The sequence below is a fragment of the Phalacrocorax aristotelis genome, chromosome 2 (genome assembly GCF_949628215.1).
Source record: "Phalacrocorax aristotelis chromosome 2, bGulAri2.1, whole genome shotgun sequence".
Lineage (NCBI taxonomy): Eukaryota > Metazoa > Chordata > Aves > Suliformes > Phalacrocoracidae > Phalacrocorax > Phalacrocorax aristotelis.
Window position 1 is genome coordinate 11,372,639 of NC_134277.1, and position 16,745 is coordinate 11,389,383.

The 16,745-nt window shown below is 42.3% G+C and overlaps 1 protein-coding gene across 2 annotated transcripts in view; it reads right to left on the bottom strand.

The window, feature by feature from the left end:
- The window catches only part of ESYT2 (extended synaptotagmin 2), a 93,248-nt gene extending 78,769 nt beyond the window's left edge, over nt 1–14,479 (bottom strand). The window contains exon 1 of one of the 2 annotated variants that reach the window (XM_075082389.1): nt 13,829–14,479. In XM_075082389.1, coding sequence (XP_074938490.1) covers nt 13,829–14,182 — 354 coding nt within the window. In that variant the 5' untranslated portion in view covers nt 14,183–14,479. The remainder of the gene's footprint in view (nt 1–13,828) is intronic. The other variant, XM_075082388.1, reaches the window with a different exon arrangement.
- Between the last annotated feature and the right edge of the window lie 2,266 nt (nt 14,480–16,745).

A 16,745-nucleotide genomic window follows, 5' to 3' on the forward strand; every position in this document is an offset into this window, starting at 1 on the left:
AAAGTGATTTGTCAGAGCTTAAAACTTGTCAATTTGAGGAACACTGACGAACTAACCTCCTCTATCTGGCAAGTGGATACATTTCCATTGCTTTTCAGTCAACTGAAGCTTAAAAGATATTCTATAGTTTTTCAGCTTGCACCCTGAGGACACAAACGTGAATCAAGTCAAGGATAAATGCTTTAATGTAACTGTAGGTAAAAGCTACAATCACTTCCATCCCTTTAGAAAAGCTACATTTCAAGCACAAACGCCTCAACTTCTCACTCTAAAAAAAGTTTTAGAAAATATCTGCCAAATATTCTACAACCCAAAGACCAAACTCATTTGAAGTGAAGACTAAAGTTTGGATATCTCCAGCCAGAACCAGCACAGACTGTCCCCTGGTATCCCACAGAGTTTTCCTATTACCCATTTCTCAGGTAAATGTTTTAACATCTTCAAAAATTGTCCATTAGGCCTTAAGGGTCCTATCTTCACTTTTTCCCAAACAAGTGAATGCCCTCTGCAACTCCCTCCCAGTCCTGCATAATATCCAGAACAACACTGTGCAGACCCTCTCCCCAAACCTAACAGAGGTATAAGCACTAGCACAAAAGTTTAAAAAAAGAGGAAAAATACCTAATTTCAGTTATAGACACTTGCACTTCCATTGACAGCTTTGTCAGAAGTATTGTTATGGTGTTACTAGCACAACAGACCTCCTTCCTAGCTGTGCCAGAAAACCGAAAAATATAAAGGAAGCAGGTTCACCAATAATAACGTGTGTGCTGGAACAAATCACATACCCCTGAATTACTGTTTTAAAAGAACACATTTGTAGTTCCTCATCTCTCGTATAGTAAAGTTTGTATTATTATAGGAGAAACTGCTTTGTAAAAAAAGGTGGGTTTTGGTTTGTTTTGTTGTTGTTTTTCTTAATCAAATCTATTTTCAGGCTGTTGCTATGGCTCTGTGTGTAATGGATTACTTTAATGAACTAAAAAGGGGGGGGGAAAAAAGCCCGAAACTTCATCGGGGTGTTTTTAGCAAATTAAAGTAACAAAAAGAACAGATTGGCAACATTTTTGTTATTCACAGTAGAGAGCTCATGAAAGATAAGAAACATACAGGAATGAAAACTCATACTATCATTGCAACAATTTCAAAACACAAAGGAACTAAAAAACCCCAATTGTTGGCAAATGTCTTCTGTTATCATACATCTATGTCAAGACCTGAAAACAACACAAGCACATATTATATCAACTTTTAAAAAAGCTTTATACATAATCAAATGTAGTAAAAATTAATTATCATAGAAGACTTATTTGAGCAGGACAGGAAAAAAAATAAAACTGATTTTATCAGAGGGACATAGGACAGTTTAGGTACATTCACATCAACAGAGTATTCATACCTAACACACCCAAGAAAGAAAAAAAGAAAACAAACCAAAACCAAACCACTTTCAACAGCCCAAATGCTTTCCCTAAAACACAAACCAAAATAAAGACTATCATGAGAAATAGAGAACAAGCAATTACTAAATTTAAACTAATTTAATCGATCACTATTAAATGTTCTTATAACACATACAAGTCAAATGACTGAACACAGGGTTTTCTGTTCTCCCTGTGAAACACACTCTTATCATTTCCTGGCTGCTATTTGACATTTAACTGGCAGAGGGTGGGCGGGTAGAAAAGCATTCTTTTTCTAGTTCAAGTATTTTAGGAGAAAGTCATTGGGTGAGGAACACAGCATTTTAAAATATAAATTTAGTCTGCATCATAAAATTGATTACTTGACTAAGACAACTTCCTAGCCACACATACAGGAGAGTTTAGTATTCTAGTTCAACAGTTAACAATATGGATCAGTAGACTGGGGGAGGAAGGAAGAGACTTGCCACAACACAAATTACAATTTTTCAAAATTCTGGACCAGCAAGTTTACTGTACTAGAAAATATTAACAAACTAAGAAAAAACATTTCCTCATTTGAAGCATCATACATTCATTACATTAACAGCCTGCTTGAAACATGCAGACAGATCAAACTTGCTAACTACCAAGTCCTGAGCATTTGCTCTATAAGCCTGCCCAAAAACTAACAGCTCTGAGTATGTCTTGTAATACTCTTCCCTGCAGAAGAATGCCACAAGAGTTCTCGCTGAATTTTTGGACATAAAGTTGTAAACTTATTCACTATTGTTTTTCAAAGCTAATCAAGTTAACAGTCTACATGATATGCTATGTGAAGAAGGGCATCTGAGAAAGCACAGGTACTTTTTTTTTTTATACCAAGCTATGCAGATCTGAAATAAGGCAAAAAGAACCATGCATTACAAAGATGCAGTAATACAAAGCAAACCATGAGCTTCCTGAGCTGATAATTTCCATTTGAGTTCCCCCCCCCAAAATGTTCTCTTCTGCACAATCCATTTTTTTTAGTAAGCTATTTTAAAAATGAACACTCACAAACTTTAGGAGCAGAAGTGTGGATCATAATACCGTACAATTAATTCAAATCAGAACACTTAAGGTTTTATAGCTACCTCAATGCTTCAACATATCTTGTGGTTACTTTTAAAAAATAGAACAGGAAAATACTGCATTTTTAGAGGTTCACCCGCTTTCTTCCCACCTTCCTTTTAAGGTAGACAGTGATGGAACACAAGACAATGGCTGGTCAATACATTTACTTTTGCATTCAGTGTTACATATTTCAAAATCTTCCCAAAGAAACTATTTCAATTGGTTTGGATAATACATGTGAGCCAGGATCTAACTGAAGGAATGCAACGGTTATGAAAACAACAGTGGTAGAATCTGTACTAGACTCCCTCAATTAACGTCTTAATTAAAACAGATGCAAAAGGTATGCAATTTACATCACAAGTATAAATCCCTTAGGTAAAAATGCTTGCAACTGAACTAATGTAAACTTGACCCACAATGCTATATGATAAGGACAGCCAAATGACAATGTAATGCTTGTCTGTCACATGACGGTTATTTTCAGCCAACTAAAACTAGCTTCGTATTTCTAGCAACAACTTCATGGTACATAATTCTAGACTGCCTCCGCTGAAAAACATCAGCCCTGCTTCAGATTTTCAACTCCTAAGGAGAATTTTGTAGTCACATCAGGGTGTAGCAGACAAAACTTTGTGCAATGACTCATTATTCGGGAACACTCCTCTTCCAAAGGCTATTTATATAACAGGAGTTCCACTGGAAAAATTGTATGTTTCAACAATTTGCTGCACAGAATTTTAATACTAGCTATTTACCTGACAGGCATCTGAATGACTTAAAGTGTCTCACCACCTCCCACAAAACACCTCTCTAAAGATAGCCATCTTTTTTTTTTGCTAGTACACTTAATAGTTAATACCAGTATTAAGCAAATACTGGTATTTTATGCAGAAAAGGTTTCTTACCGTTTGCAAGCTGTAACTGGAGACTGAAAGCTAATTTAAATGACAGCTTAAAACAAAAACAAAAATCATAGAATAATTTAGGTTGGAAGGGACCTCTGGAGCTCATCTGATCCAACCACGCACTAAAAACAGGGTCAACTTTTAAGTTGGATCCAAGTACTGAGAATTTATACATTTGATGATTTAGTACGTTAACAAGTCTGATGAAATGTCATAAAACAACTTGGGTATGCAACTTGACATTATAATCTGTTCAACTTCAAACTTTGCTTCCCCACAAAGACACCTCAGCAGCGTTATATGCCACTTCTTTCTAAGACGGTCCTCTTCATGCAGGCTATTGCTGCATTTCACTTTAAACCTGACCACAGGCTTCCATAACCTCCTTTTTATAGGCACTAGCACTTGTGTGCTAGTTGCACAGTAAACTAACTCATGGAACTGATCCAGCTCAACACAAAACCTGGCAAAAACCTTACAATTAGGTGGCCAAGTAAATTATAATGCTGGCACAAGAAAGCAGTGGGAAAACGCATCTGGACGCAGAGCATCCTTTTTGCCAGGAGTGCACATTTGCTTTGTTCTGAAACTGCAGAATCATTCTCTTTAACTACCAACCCCCCTGATTCTCTCTGCAGTAAGCATATTTGAATGCAGAGAAAAGCCTACAAAGCCTACAAGTAAAATTCAGGGATGCTAATTACACACGTTCTCATGAATAAGGAACTGTTGGTAGGAAGAAGCTTTTAAATTCTCATTGCTCCTTTAACTTTTAACAGTATCACAGGAAGCACATAGAACAAAACAAAAAAGGCTGCACCATTTAAACTATAAAGAAAACAAGAACTCCACCAGTCTAATGAAGACCAGCACGTGAAGTTGGTAGAAGCTATTGGGAACAAAAAACTAGAAGTAGATTGGGGAAGAGGATCAACTGACTGCACGAAGGCTGAGGAACACCCCTCCTCCTCCCTCTCTAAGGAACGATAGCAATGGGATTCAAGATGAGTCGGGACACAGCTCCTCACTTGAACCCTGACATAAAAATGGAGACTATGCAGAACAATGTTAAGGAACAAGGTATCAAAACAAAGTATCGTGAGGAGCACAGGTAAATGGAATGGACTTAGCAATGCCGTGTACCTGTTGAACACATGCTGCCAAAGTCAGGAAAGGATTCAGGATTCTCAAACCTCACTTTTGTAATGAAATTTCCTCATAAAGCAAGTTTAATCTGGACTAATTCTAGTCAATGGAGAAGAAACCTACTATTGCTGTCAGTTACCCCATTAGCTGATGTGGCAAGTTTGGATAACCTCACCTTCCAGGCCTGACAACAATCCATTCTGTGACTTATTCTTTGATTGTCAGCTAAGAAAAGACACAAACCTTACATTAAACACATAATAAAAAGAACAACATCTGTGAAATCTGGCTGCAAGTGCCAGAAAGAAAATAAACTTAGGTTGGCTCTTCATTTTCAAAAAAATATACACACATTTTTAATTACACTGTCATATTTTCCTGATTGCTGCAACAGAACTTTAGTCTCATCCAGTGAGAAGCCAAGGCTACCCCAAAAAAGGTATTAAGATTGTCTCAGAAATGCAAGTGCTGCCCAGATCCTCTCCTCCTTTTGCTGCAATATGAGAAAAGCATCTAGTTTATGGCAAATGGAACTGAAGTCATGGGTCCTGGGTCAGTTCGTGCCGTCTTGGACAGCCACAAACTCTGTCAAACACATCAAGCTGGCAGCTGGCTTCCACCATTTCTCACATGGCCACTTTCAGCAAATTCTGGATTTGATTCCTTCCCCTCATTCCTCACCCAACAAGTCTTCCTAAAATTTACAGAACTTTCTCCTCATTCGACTGAAACAAATCTTACCCAGAAATATCAAAGTGACATATGAGCTAAAAGTTATACAAATGATAAAATGCCAGACCCCCCCAAATGTTCAGTTTCATAGTTTACTTAATTCAAACAGTTGTTTAAAATAAAGTCTCCCCTCTTCTTATCAAAATACTGTTTCCCCACTGTTCTTATTCACGTTTGATTCTATGTTGAACACTCCCTTACTTTCATTAAGTATTCACAAACACCACCTAAAGATAAGGATTTAATTGTCGTCTTTGAAGTAGTGCAGTATTTCCCCCAAATATGCAAAAGCAGCTCTGCATACACTACATTTGAAATTCTACTGGCCTGTCAAGCTTGTGCCATAAAACTTAGAAGCTGGCCCTTGCTAGACTACAGAAAAGCTTCAGAGCTGCTGGTGGGGTGTCCATTCTAAACTTCCTTAGGAAAGAGTAGTATTGGATCTAATTTATATTGTCCAACAATAAGGAAAAACACAGAGAAAGAGAAGAGACTTCACAGGTCAAAAAAAGCTCTGTATCTAAACTACCAGTGTCTCATACAAAAATCTCTTATTTCTGCAATCCTTTCAGCAGAATCATACTCTTATTTCAGATACCCTTGTATCTACATGTTAAAACATACCAAATCAATGGCATAGGTCAATTTATAATATTTAATTGCTGCTTTCAGAACCTGATATGCTACTATATGGTTCTGACAAACTGGTTTCAGAGACTACAGGGGATATTTAAAAATTAGCATTCTTTTAAACCTTCACATTTTAACATAAGTTTAAAAACAGCTTCCACAAACCCACACCTCAGACTCAATACAGGCACATGGTCAGCACAAAATTGTTGCAAAGCTTGAAAGAATCATAGAATCGTTAAGGTTGGAAAAGACCCTTAAGATCATTGAGTCCAACCGCTAACCTATCACTGCCAAGTCCACCACCAAACCATATCCTCAAGCACCACATCTACCCTTCTTTTAAATACCTCCAGGGATGGAGACGCAACCACTTCCCTGGGCAGCCTGTTCCAATGCCTGACAACCCTTTCAGTGAAGAAGTTCTTCCTCATATCCAACCTAAACTTCCCCTGGCGCAGCTTGAGGCCATTTCGTCTCATCCTATCGCTTGTTACTAGGGAGAAGAGACCGACCCCTGCCTCACTACACCCTCCTTTCAGGGAGTTGTAGAGAGCAATAAGGTCTCCCCTCAGCCTCCTCTTCTCCACACTAAACAACCCCAGCTCCCTCAGCCGCTCCTCATAAGACTTGTTGTCTTGACCCTTCACCAACTTTGTTGCCCTTCTTTGGACACTCCAGCACCTCAATGTCCTTCTTGTCCTGAGGGGCCCAAAACTGAACACAGCACCCAAGGTGTGGCCTCACCAGTGCTGAGTACAGGGGCCCGATCACCCCCCTGCTCCTGCTGGCCACACTATTCCTGATACAAGCCCGGATGCCGTTGGCCTTCTTGGCCGCCTGAGCACACTGCTGGCTCATGTTCAGCCAGCTGTCAGCCAACACCCCCAGGTCCTTTTCCTCCAGGCAGCTCTCCAGCCACTCCTCCCCAAGCCTGTAGCACTGCATGGGGTTGTTGTGACCCAAGTGCAGGACCCGGCACTTGGCCTTGTTGAATCTCATACCGTTGGGTCCGGCCCAACGATCCAGCCTGTCCAGGTCCCTCTGTAGGGCCTTCCTGCCCTCCAGCAGATCAACACTTCCACCCAGCTTGGTGTCACCTGCAAACTTACTGAGGGTACACTCAATCCCCTCATCCAGATAATTAATGAAGATATTGAACAGGACCGGCCCCAATACTGAGCCCTGGGCAACACCACTCGGGACCAGCTGCCAGCTGTATTTGACTCCATTCACTACCACTCTCTGGGCTCGACCATCCAGCCAATTTTTAACCCAGCGCAGAGTGCACTTGTCCTGGAGAAGCTGGCACTCACGGCTTGGAGAATGCTGTGGGAGACAGTGTCCAAGGCCTCACTAAAGTCCAAATAGACAACGTCCACAGCCTTCCCCTCATCCACTAAGCAGGTCACCTTATCATAGAAGAAGACCAGGTTAGTGAGGCAGGACCTCCCTTTCATAAACCCATGCTGGCTGAGCCCGATCCCCTCGTTGTCCCGCATGTGCTGCATAATGGCATTCAAGATGAATGCCATCTTGAATGCTAAAGAAGTTATGCTAAAGGCAATTTCAGCAATTAGAGAACTTTTTCAGTGCTATAATCAGTGATGGTTTGATAAATGGGAGATAAATAATTTGATTTATATCGCAGTTTAAGTCAAAGACTTATCTTACCAGAAACAAAGTGTCACCTCTTCTTTGATTTTAAAAACCATGAACAGGACACCAAAGAATTGTTTTGAATACTTACAATTTCTGGAACAGGCTTTTATTACTTAAGACTACAGTGAAAATTGATTGACAATAACCCTGATTCATCTTCCTATTTCTCAGCAGGCTCTCATGCACAAAAAAACCCAACCAAACAAAAAAATAAATTAGAATGCATATCCAACCACACTGTGATGTGCCAACAATCTCAAAAAGTAAAAAATAAAAGGTCGACTGATACTCTAGACTTTTTCTTCCATAAAACCTCGGTCTTTACTGACAAGATATTTAGGATTCCCACGTTTTTCAATATGGCTAAAGCTGGGCCAGCCCTTATACACAAAACTACTTAGGCATGGAAACAACACTAGCAGACTAAAATTAAAACTAAAGAAAAAAACCGCTAAATTAAAAAGACTTGTACACATGTTCCTTAGCTGTTCAGGCAAACAGCACATTTAAAAAACACATTTGCAGTAGTCCCAGAAGTCAGTAATAAGTGTTATGCAATATCAATTTGTTACATGAAAAAAGAATGTATTATACACGTATATATTTAGAAGGCCTGTGGCACCTAAAAACAGTTCAAGAGCATACTAATACTTTCACGTTAATATTTTTCTTTAGTATTTTGATATCATGTTCATAAACATCAGTTCATCGTGTGGCCTTCTACCATAAATGTTCTGGAAAAGGATCTTTACATATGAATCACATAGTGATGCTTACCACATTACTAAGTGAGAGAATGTGTTATCTGACAGACATCATCTCGGCATAGTTTTAACACACTATATTTGAAAACTTTATTTGAGAAACAGGAAGGTATATGATCAATTATCCAACATAAATGCCTTTTTTACCTCTGCTTCTCCATTCCTAAAACCACCATTCACATGTCTCTTAACCATGGAATACTCTTAGAAAGTCACCCAAATCACCTCTGAACTACAAGAAGTAATACTGAACCAAATTAAACTTCTATGTTAAAAAAAAAACAAACAAACAAAAAAAATCACACAACCCACAGTACACATATGTATCTATACATACCCTATGAGGCACCTAGAACAGAAGGCAGTTTTGAAAAAAAATGAGCAGGCGGAAGGACGTGGACTTCAGTTGCTAAGTACTTGTAAGTTATTATTCTATTCTTACTCACACCCCTCCATCCTTTCCAGATGCAGGCTGCCAGTGTAGAGTATATGGCCATCTGCAGTACTAACCATATAAACTGATTAGATCCAGCTTAGCATTAAGTAGCCATACATGTAAGTAACTTTCCTTATAAATCACTCCTCGGTAAATTCAATGTAACATGCTCAACTAACATTTGGAGAAAGGATCAGAAGACTTGTGTCACAATGCCTCACAGCCTTCCTTTTCATGTTTTGGTATGCTGTATAAAAACCCACATACAATTCCTACAGCTACAATAATAACAGCATTAACTGAAGGTATAATTAGAAGTAAAGACGAAGATCTTTTTGTTCTATGGCAATTAAAAACAAACATCGCATTCCAGAAGTCCACTTGTTTATCAGGTTTACTGAGTACATACTTAACACTCATCAGCAGGGATTCTTAGAAGATTCCTGTCCTGAACTATCAACCTAAGATCTAGTTAGCAAGTTTGATTCTACATCATTAAGAAGTCTTTGTACCAAATACATGTAAGAGCATAACCACCTCAACCTTCCCTGCAGATGTCACTCAGTACAGGATATGACTCTGCTGCTAGAGCTACCTATTTTTCTTCCACATACATACCAGGTCTGCCTTCCTAATATCAGTAAATACCAATGTCTTTGTTGCTCTAACCAAATTATCAGCATGTTTGACAATAAGGTCATGGAAGGGCTTGGGGTGGGGAGGGGGAAGTAGGTACGCGTATTTTATTCTAACACAAGACTAAATACAAATAATTTCAGAGTTATAAATCGCAATTTCCATATTCAGACACGTGTTCTTAAGTCTGCTTTTACCCAGAATGGTTCCTCATCCCTTAAACACTAGCAGTTTGTTCAACATTCAGTAAAACTTTCAACTAAGAAATATGTAACTGCTATTGAAGTTATGCTTTACTGAACATCACATTGCAAAAATGCTCAGCTAAACATGGGTTGATAACTATTTCATTGATTACTGTAGCTATACCTCAGCATCTAGTAAAAACAGTACATGCTGACATTATCTCTCCCCTGTAGGTGTAGTGGTCATATAGCAGTTCAGTGGTAATTCACAATACTTGCAGTATGCAAGAATTTCATACAAGCTTCCCGAGAGAAAGAAGATCTACCAGATTTCTTTACAACAGGACTGTAAATCTGTTGAGTTAAAAAGGTGACTAGACATCTTTTCATGTTAGGCATTTTTTTCCTTTTACCTTCACTAGATGAGAAAACAAAACAACAAAAACAAAACCCTAAAAATCATTCCAAACTAGAGCAGAAACTCAAGCGAGCCTATAGGACCCAAAATGCTACAGGAAACTTGTAATTAATGTTTTAATATGACATTATTTCACTACAGTGATGTACAGTGTTTCAGTTCCTGTATAATACATTGTTAGGGATACAAAGAAAATTGTCTAAATCTGTTTTCATAATCAATTATTTAAAAACACTAAGATTTTTTCCTATTTCGGTCTCCTGCTGATTGCTGACAGACTGCACACAGATACAGCTCCTGGTACCAGGCCAAATTTACAATTAATCTGGGGAAAAAAACTCAGCATGGCTTTTTATTGGTACATTGAAGAAAACAGGAGTCAAAGTTTCACTTATCCAAAAAGATGTCGAACATGGTATATTGGCATGTTATAAAAGTCACATTAAGTAACCAAAAACTCCCACAACAGCAAAATTAGATTAACTTTTTTGGTTGTTCGGAGAAAGAACAAAGTAAATTTGTTATACCACTGAGATTATGAGATTCCATTAATGTTTTAAAAATAAAAGGCAACATGATACCTGACCTTTAAGAAAGCAGGGTCCTGGTTTGCTACCTTCTACCGTCTATTTAAGTAGCGACACTTAAATTGCCACTCTCCTTATATATGTTTTCATCTTAATGACATTCATTCTAGTACAAAACACATCTAGTGTACAAAAAATGTTGCTAAGAAAGGGGAAATGTCGACTTATTTAAAGACCATTTTGATCTCCAATCCTTTCTCATCATAAATTCTGCTGCCTAGTTTTAAACGACTTGGAAAAGCACCCACCTCTGCTCCCTCCCACCCCATATAATCAGTGACATCTTCCAAACACACAGCAGAGCTTAACTACATGTTAGGAAGTCTACGAGTACAGATCTTATTCTTTTAAGACAGTAAATGAAATATTTTTTAGCACATACATATTTCTTTTAAATAATTCAGTGTTGACATTTTAAATAACATAGCTTGTATTCATGCTGAATTAATTCATTTTACATGCACAGTACAGAATATTCCTATTGTATAACCACCTGCTTATGGAAGAACTAAATCTAACTTAGGAAACTAATAATTAACATTATAAGCTCTAGTGTGACAGCACAAGAGTATCACTTTCAAGTCATAATTGAGCATACTGCCACCAGAAAAACCTTAAATCATTACTCCTGCAATAACCACTTTTAAAAAAAAATATAACTCAGTGCAGTAAAACTGAATATTTAACTGGAATCGCTAAAGCAGCAATCAGTCCCAAGGTAGCGGGGTGGAAGGAAATCACACCTTACATACACTACTGCTCAGCTAAAGTCCTCTTCCAATCAAGAGCCCAGATACCAAATGTCAAGTAAATGTTTGGGATGTTTCATAATTTTAGTTGAAAATTTTCCTGTATCTAAAACACAGCACTGTCCTACTCAAGTAATTTAAAGTTTATTTTCGTGACCAGAAACCAAAGGAATACCCTCCAGTTCAGAGTTCACACTGAGGTGGATAAAATTGATACCTAATAAAGAGATGTCAGGCTCCATAAACCACCCAGAAGCTCTTACTTGAAATATGATTGAAATCTATGAATCTCCAAGACAACACACATAAAGCAGAATGAAGGAGAACAGCAGTTTTCCAAGACACATTACAGAGGCAGCAAAAAGACTCATATAAAGCTTAATGACTATGACAGCAGACGTTGAAGACCACTTTTGATTTAAGGAGGCCTTCAGTTCTCAGATGATCTCTGTTTTTCAGACTGCATTTCATCCGGAAGCTACATCTATTTGGAAGCACGGTATTTCCAGAACATGGCATATATGTCAGCAGAAAGAAAAGAACCAAGACTTAGAATTTAAGAACATGATTAAAGAGGGGGGAAAAAACCACCACCACCAAAAAAAAACCAGCAGTGATTTACAGTGTGTCTGCCAACTACTGTATCAGAAGGTGACACTTTTGGGGAAACCCTGCATATTAATCAGTTGCTTTCTCATAATACCATAGGACATGCAGGTGTTTGCAGCCTGTACACATCCCTGTCATTTTTTTTTTGCCTTTGACTTCAGTCAAAAGGTTCTTTTCTAACTCTTTAGTTATTTGGACAACTATTACACAGGAATTAATTGCCATTTTATCAAAGGTAAAAAATTTTGATTTAAAATACATTTACATGCAGCACTAAGCTCAAATATCTACTGCTTAGTTACCAGCAGATAGTTACTATATACAACCCTCCACAAGTCTAGCTTCAATTAATTCATTTTGAATGCATCAAATCAGAACACTTCTATGATATGGCTACATGATTACAGCGGAAAAAAAACCCAAAACACAACACAGAGCTAACACACAAGCTGTTAACCACATTATTTAAGACTCACATCTCAGCTTCAAGCAGTAAAACCACCTCTACTCTTATAAACACTGTTCCCATTTTACCATGATCTTCCACTAGAACTTGGGTAAAAGATAGGAAGAAACGGGAGTAAAATAAGCCTCCCATTTCACATCTACCCACTATATTATCTCCAGATATCTGGAACTCCTATAACTTCCTTAGTAGAGCTGGGACAGGTCACATCAGGCACAGAAATCTGATCACATGAAAACAGCTACTTGGATATTTATCATTGCAACACCGCTTGATGCACAGTCACTGCAAAGAGTACGTAGCAGAGATGTGGATGGCTATTACTGAGGAGAGGAAAGCAGTCAACAGAGAAACCACACGGAAAGTATTCGGCAGAAACCTTCAAGACTTCAGGTATGTGGGCTAAGGGAGCAGCAAGCTCGGCGCAGCAGATTGCCGGGGCAGAGCAGGACATACAGAGGCCTGGATGAGCACTGACACTGCCGGGTGGCAGGCTGTCAGCTGTATTTAGGGAACTGTTAATTCTCCAAAGTAAAAATTACAAAGAAGTATTCAACTTTGAAGCTGAGTTTCAGTTAAAAAAAAAACAAACGGTAGTTCCAAAGTCTTAATAGAAAGCCTAAAACTTGTGAAGGAAGGCTCCACTTTCGAAGAAAGCCTTTTAAAACCAACCCCAGCAATGCACAAATAAGACCACCAAAGCCCCTTTACCTTAGTCCTCACATCACAACCCTGACACCAGCCAGAAACCCCACCTCATTTTTCGGTCACTCTTTATTAAGTAACGCTTTACTGAAAACCGTTACGATAGCGGTTTTGCCTGCCTCGGACCTCAACTTTTGAAGAAAAGCCTCCTGCCCACGTCGCGAGATCCGTGCCCCGTAGAGCCCTCGCTGCATCCAAGGCGTGTGCGTCCCTGCCGTCTGAGGGGGATAAAGCCCAAACCCTGAGGCAGTTTATTTCTGGGAGGGAAACCCCGGCCACGCCAGACTCGGTGCAGCGCGGCAGCGCCGCGGGGCCGTCACCTCCGGGTAGGCGCGCCCGCGGCGCTAACGGACCGGGCGGGCGGCGGGGACAGGCCACCCCGGCGGAGGGAGGGTCCCCGCCGGACGCCGAGTCTCGAAAGAAGCCGGCAGAGCGGGACGAGTAGACCAGGGGCTCGGGAGATGCCACCTCCTCATCGTCCCCCTCCCGCCGGGCCGGCTGCGGAGCTCCGGCCTGCGGCGAGCGTCTTCCCCCGCAGCCCGGGGAGACGGGGCCGCCCCGGGGGTGGGGGTCAGGCAGCTCCCGGGGAGGTGACCGGCCCCAGCCCGCCCGGCGGCCGCGCTGCCTGCCGGGCACGGAGCTCCCTCGGAAGCGCCTAAGGGTGTTGGCCACTCACCCACGCAGGCAGATCCGCGGAGGAGACGCTGAGCCGCACCGCCTCCTCCTCGTCCTCCAGGAAGGCGAGCGCCCGGCCCAGGCGGGAGGTCTTGCCGCCGCGGTGCCTGCGGATCCAGAAGAGCCCGCACAGGGCGATGAGGACCCAGCTGAAGCTCAGCCCCAGGTAGCCCAGCACGTACACAGGGAAGATCAGCACGAAGCTCCTCGCAAACTGCGACACCAAACCCGTCACGTCCACGCTCAGCAGTGGCGGCGGCTCCGGCACCGAGTCCCCAGCCGCCGCCTTCTCCGCGGCGGCGGGATCCGTGGCGGAGCCCGCGCCGGGAGACTGCTTCGCCGCAGCCCCGCTCATGCTGTCGCAGCGGCGGTTCCTAGAGCTGCTGCTGCTACTGCTGCGCTGCTCCTCCTCCTCCTCCTCGGGCGCTGGCTGCGAGCGGGCAGGGGGGCAGGGCGGCGGCGGCGCCTCGCATCCTGCGCTCGGCCCCGCTCGCCGCGCACCGACACCAACCGCCGCCCGCTTCCGGGTTCGGGGCGGCCTGGCCCAGGCCACCGCCGCCGCGGGGAGGGCGGTGCAGCCGGGGGAGGGAGGGCGGTGCCGGCTCGGGGAGGCGCCTCGGACCCGGCCACGGCCGCAGCTTCTGGGCCCTCCCCGCTCGGTCGCCTCCCGTCCCCTCCCTCCCCCGGGCCGAGGCGGCGTCACTCCCGCTCCTCCTTCCCTTCCAGGCCTGCCTGAGAAGGGCGGATTCGCCGTACGCGGCGGGATCCGCGCCAGGAGGAGATCATCGCCCCTCGCCGAGCTCCCCTCACAGCCGCCGGGACCCCCGCCTGGGGGGCAGCCAGCCCGGCCCGGATCGGCCGCTCGTCACGGCCACCGGCCATCGCTGCTTGGCCGCGCAGGAAGGAGCGGGCACCGTGCGGCGGGAAGCGGGGCCGTAACGAGGAAGCGGGCTCTGGCCGGGTGGCGCGAAGCGGAACCGGCTCGCCACGGCGCTGGGGACGGCTGGTGTGTGCTTCTTCACTAGCGAACCGCACCTTGTCGCCGCTCACGCGTGCGGTTGCATCGGTTCTACCTGCTACACCCTTCAGTGATAAGCTTCGTATTTTTCCTTCTTCTCTATTGACGGATATTATTAAAGGACCGAGTGATCAGTGGCTCAGAGGAACCAGAGGCCAGGCATTCCGCTCCTCAGTTATAACAGGTGTTCCCCAAGCTTTGCTCACATATCCTCGGCTAAAGCCGATTCCTCTGCATCTTGTTAATACAGAGGCACCCGCGATCCAGGCCCTTGGGGTTATGCAAGCCCTGATCTGTGGAACTAAGCTGATTTTCTACAGGCTGTGTCCTGTATCCCTTTCTCATAGTAAGACCCAGTTCCCACATCATTCCTCCTACATTCCTTTATCTTTTCAATAATTTTTTTATGTAACTACCAGTTTTGGAAAAGGCAGCTGTTGCTTGTCCTTAGCTGTGTGCTAATCAGTTTGTTGGTATGCACTTGCTGATTAAATTCAGCATTTACCAGGGGGTTTTCTCCTTTTGGCTTTAAATAGCCAACCTTGCACTTCCTGGGAATGAGGGCCCTTTCTCCTGTCTTCAGCTGCCGATTTTCACAAAATCGTAGGATTTTATGAGGCTAGTATTTGCAGGCAGGGAAGGGGGGAGAACAGATTTAGCCAATAGGCTGAAAAGTTACAAAAACACATAAAAATGGACAAATAGGAAAGCTGTATAAGGTTTATTTCCTTAAGAAGTGAAAGCAACCTTATCTCAATTATACAGAGAAATGGAAAGTCAGAAAGGCAATGACACAAAAGGAAAAGTTGTTTGCTCAGTGCTGCACAGCAGAATAGGAAAAATAATCCATATCTTGACAACTGAATGTGCAGTTCTGTTGCATCATCTGTCCAAATTCCCTCCGTGCCTGCAACTAGACACACTCTAAGTAAAACCAATTTCTGGCTGTAGGCTCATGTTGCTCTTCTTTACTCCTTCTTTACTCCCTCTTTACCATGGATGGTGTGTGTTCTCCACCTGTATAAATAGGTTAGTCAGGCTGAAAATTCAGAACAACTGAATGATACAAAAAGGAGTAGCATGTAGGACCCTATAAAAGCTTGTTACCTTAAACTATGGATATCAGGTATGACTGTGTGTCCCCTTTGGATACCCATAGCATCAAACTACAGTAAATGTCGGCGATTTTTTGCATTGTATTCCTCTTCTAATTGCTTAGTTCGCTTATATAGACTTTCTTGTGAACTCCTCACTCCTGAGTTCCAGGAACACCTGGTACAAATGGCCATATTGTATGCTGGCTCCCTCCATTACAACCAATACTGATAATATTTTCTCATTTTTTCAAGCCCTTTGTTCTCAGTCTTGGACTCCATTGCTCCATTTTACTTCCCTATCTGGCTTCACAGTATCTGAAGCAGAATACAACTGTACCACAAACCAAAATGAAAATTCAGAACGAGAAGAAAAAAGTGATTGAATTAACATGACATTTGCCAACTCTTTACCATATGCTGTATCTTATTCTGGTCTCCTTTACATCTCTGTGCCTATTCTGCAAAACAGCTGGATACAGAATTTGTAGAGGACTACCCTGTACAGTCAGTATTAATACACTGGAGAAGCACATCAGAGAAAAATTAACCTTGTAGAAGCATTTAGGATGATGTCCTGGTTTCAGCTGGGCTAGAGTTAATTTTCCTCCCAGTAGCTAGTATGGGGCTATGTTTTGGATTTGTGCTAGAAATAGTGTTGATAAGGTGGAGATGTTTTAGTTACTAAGTTGTGCTTACACTAGTCAAGGACTTTTTCAGTTTCCCATGCTCTGCTGGGTGCACAAGGAGCTGGGAGGGAACACAGCTGGGAAAGTGACCCCAACTGACCCCCGGGATGTCCCACA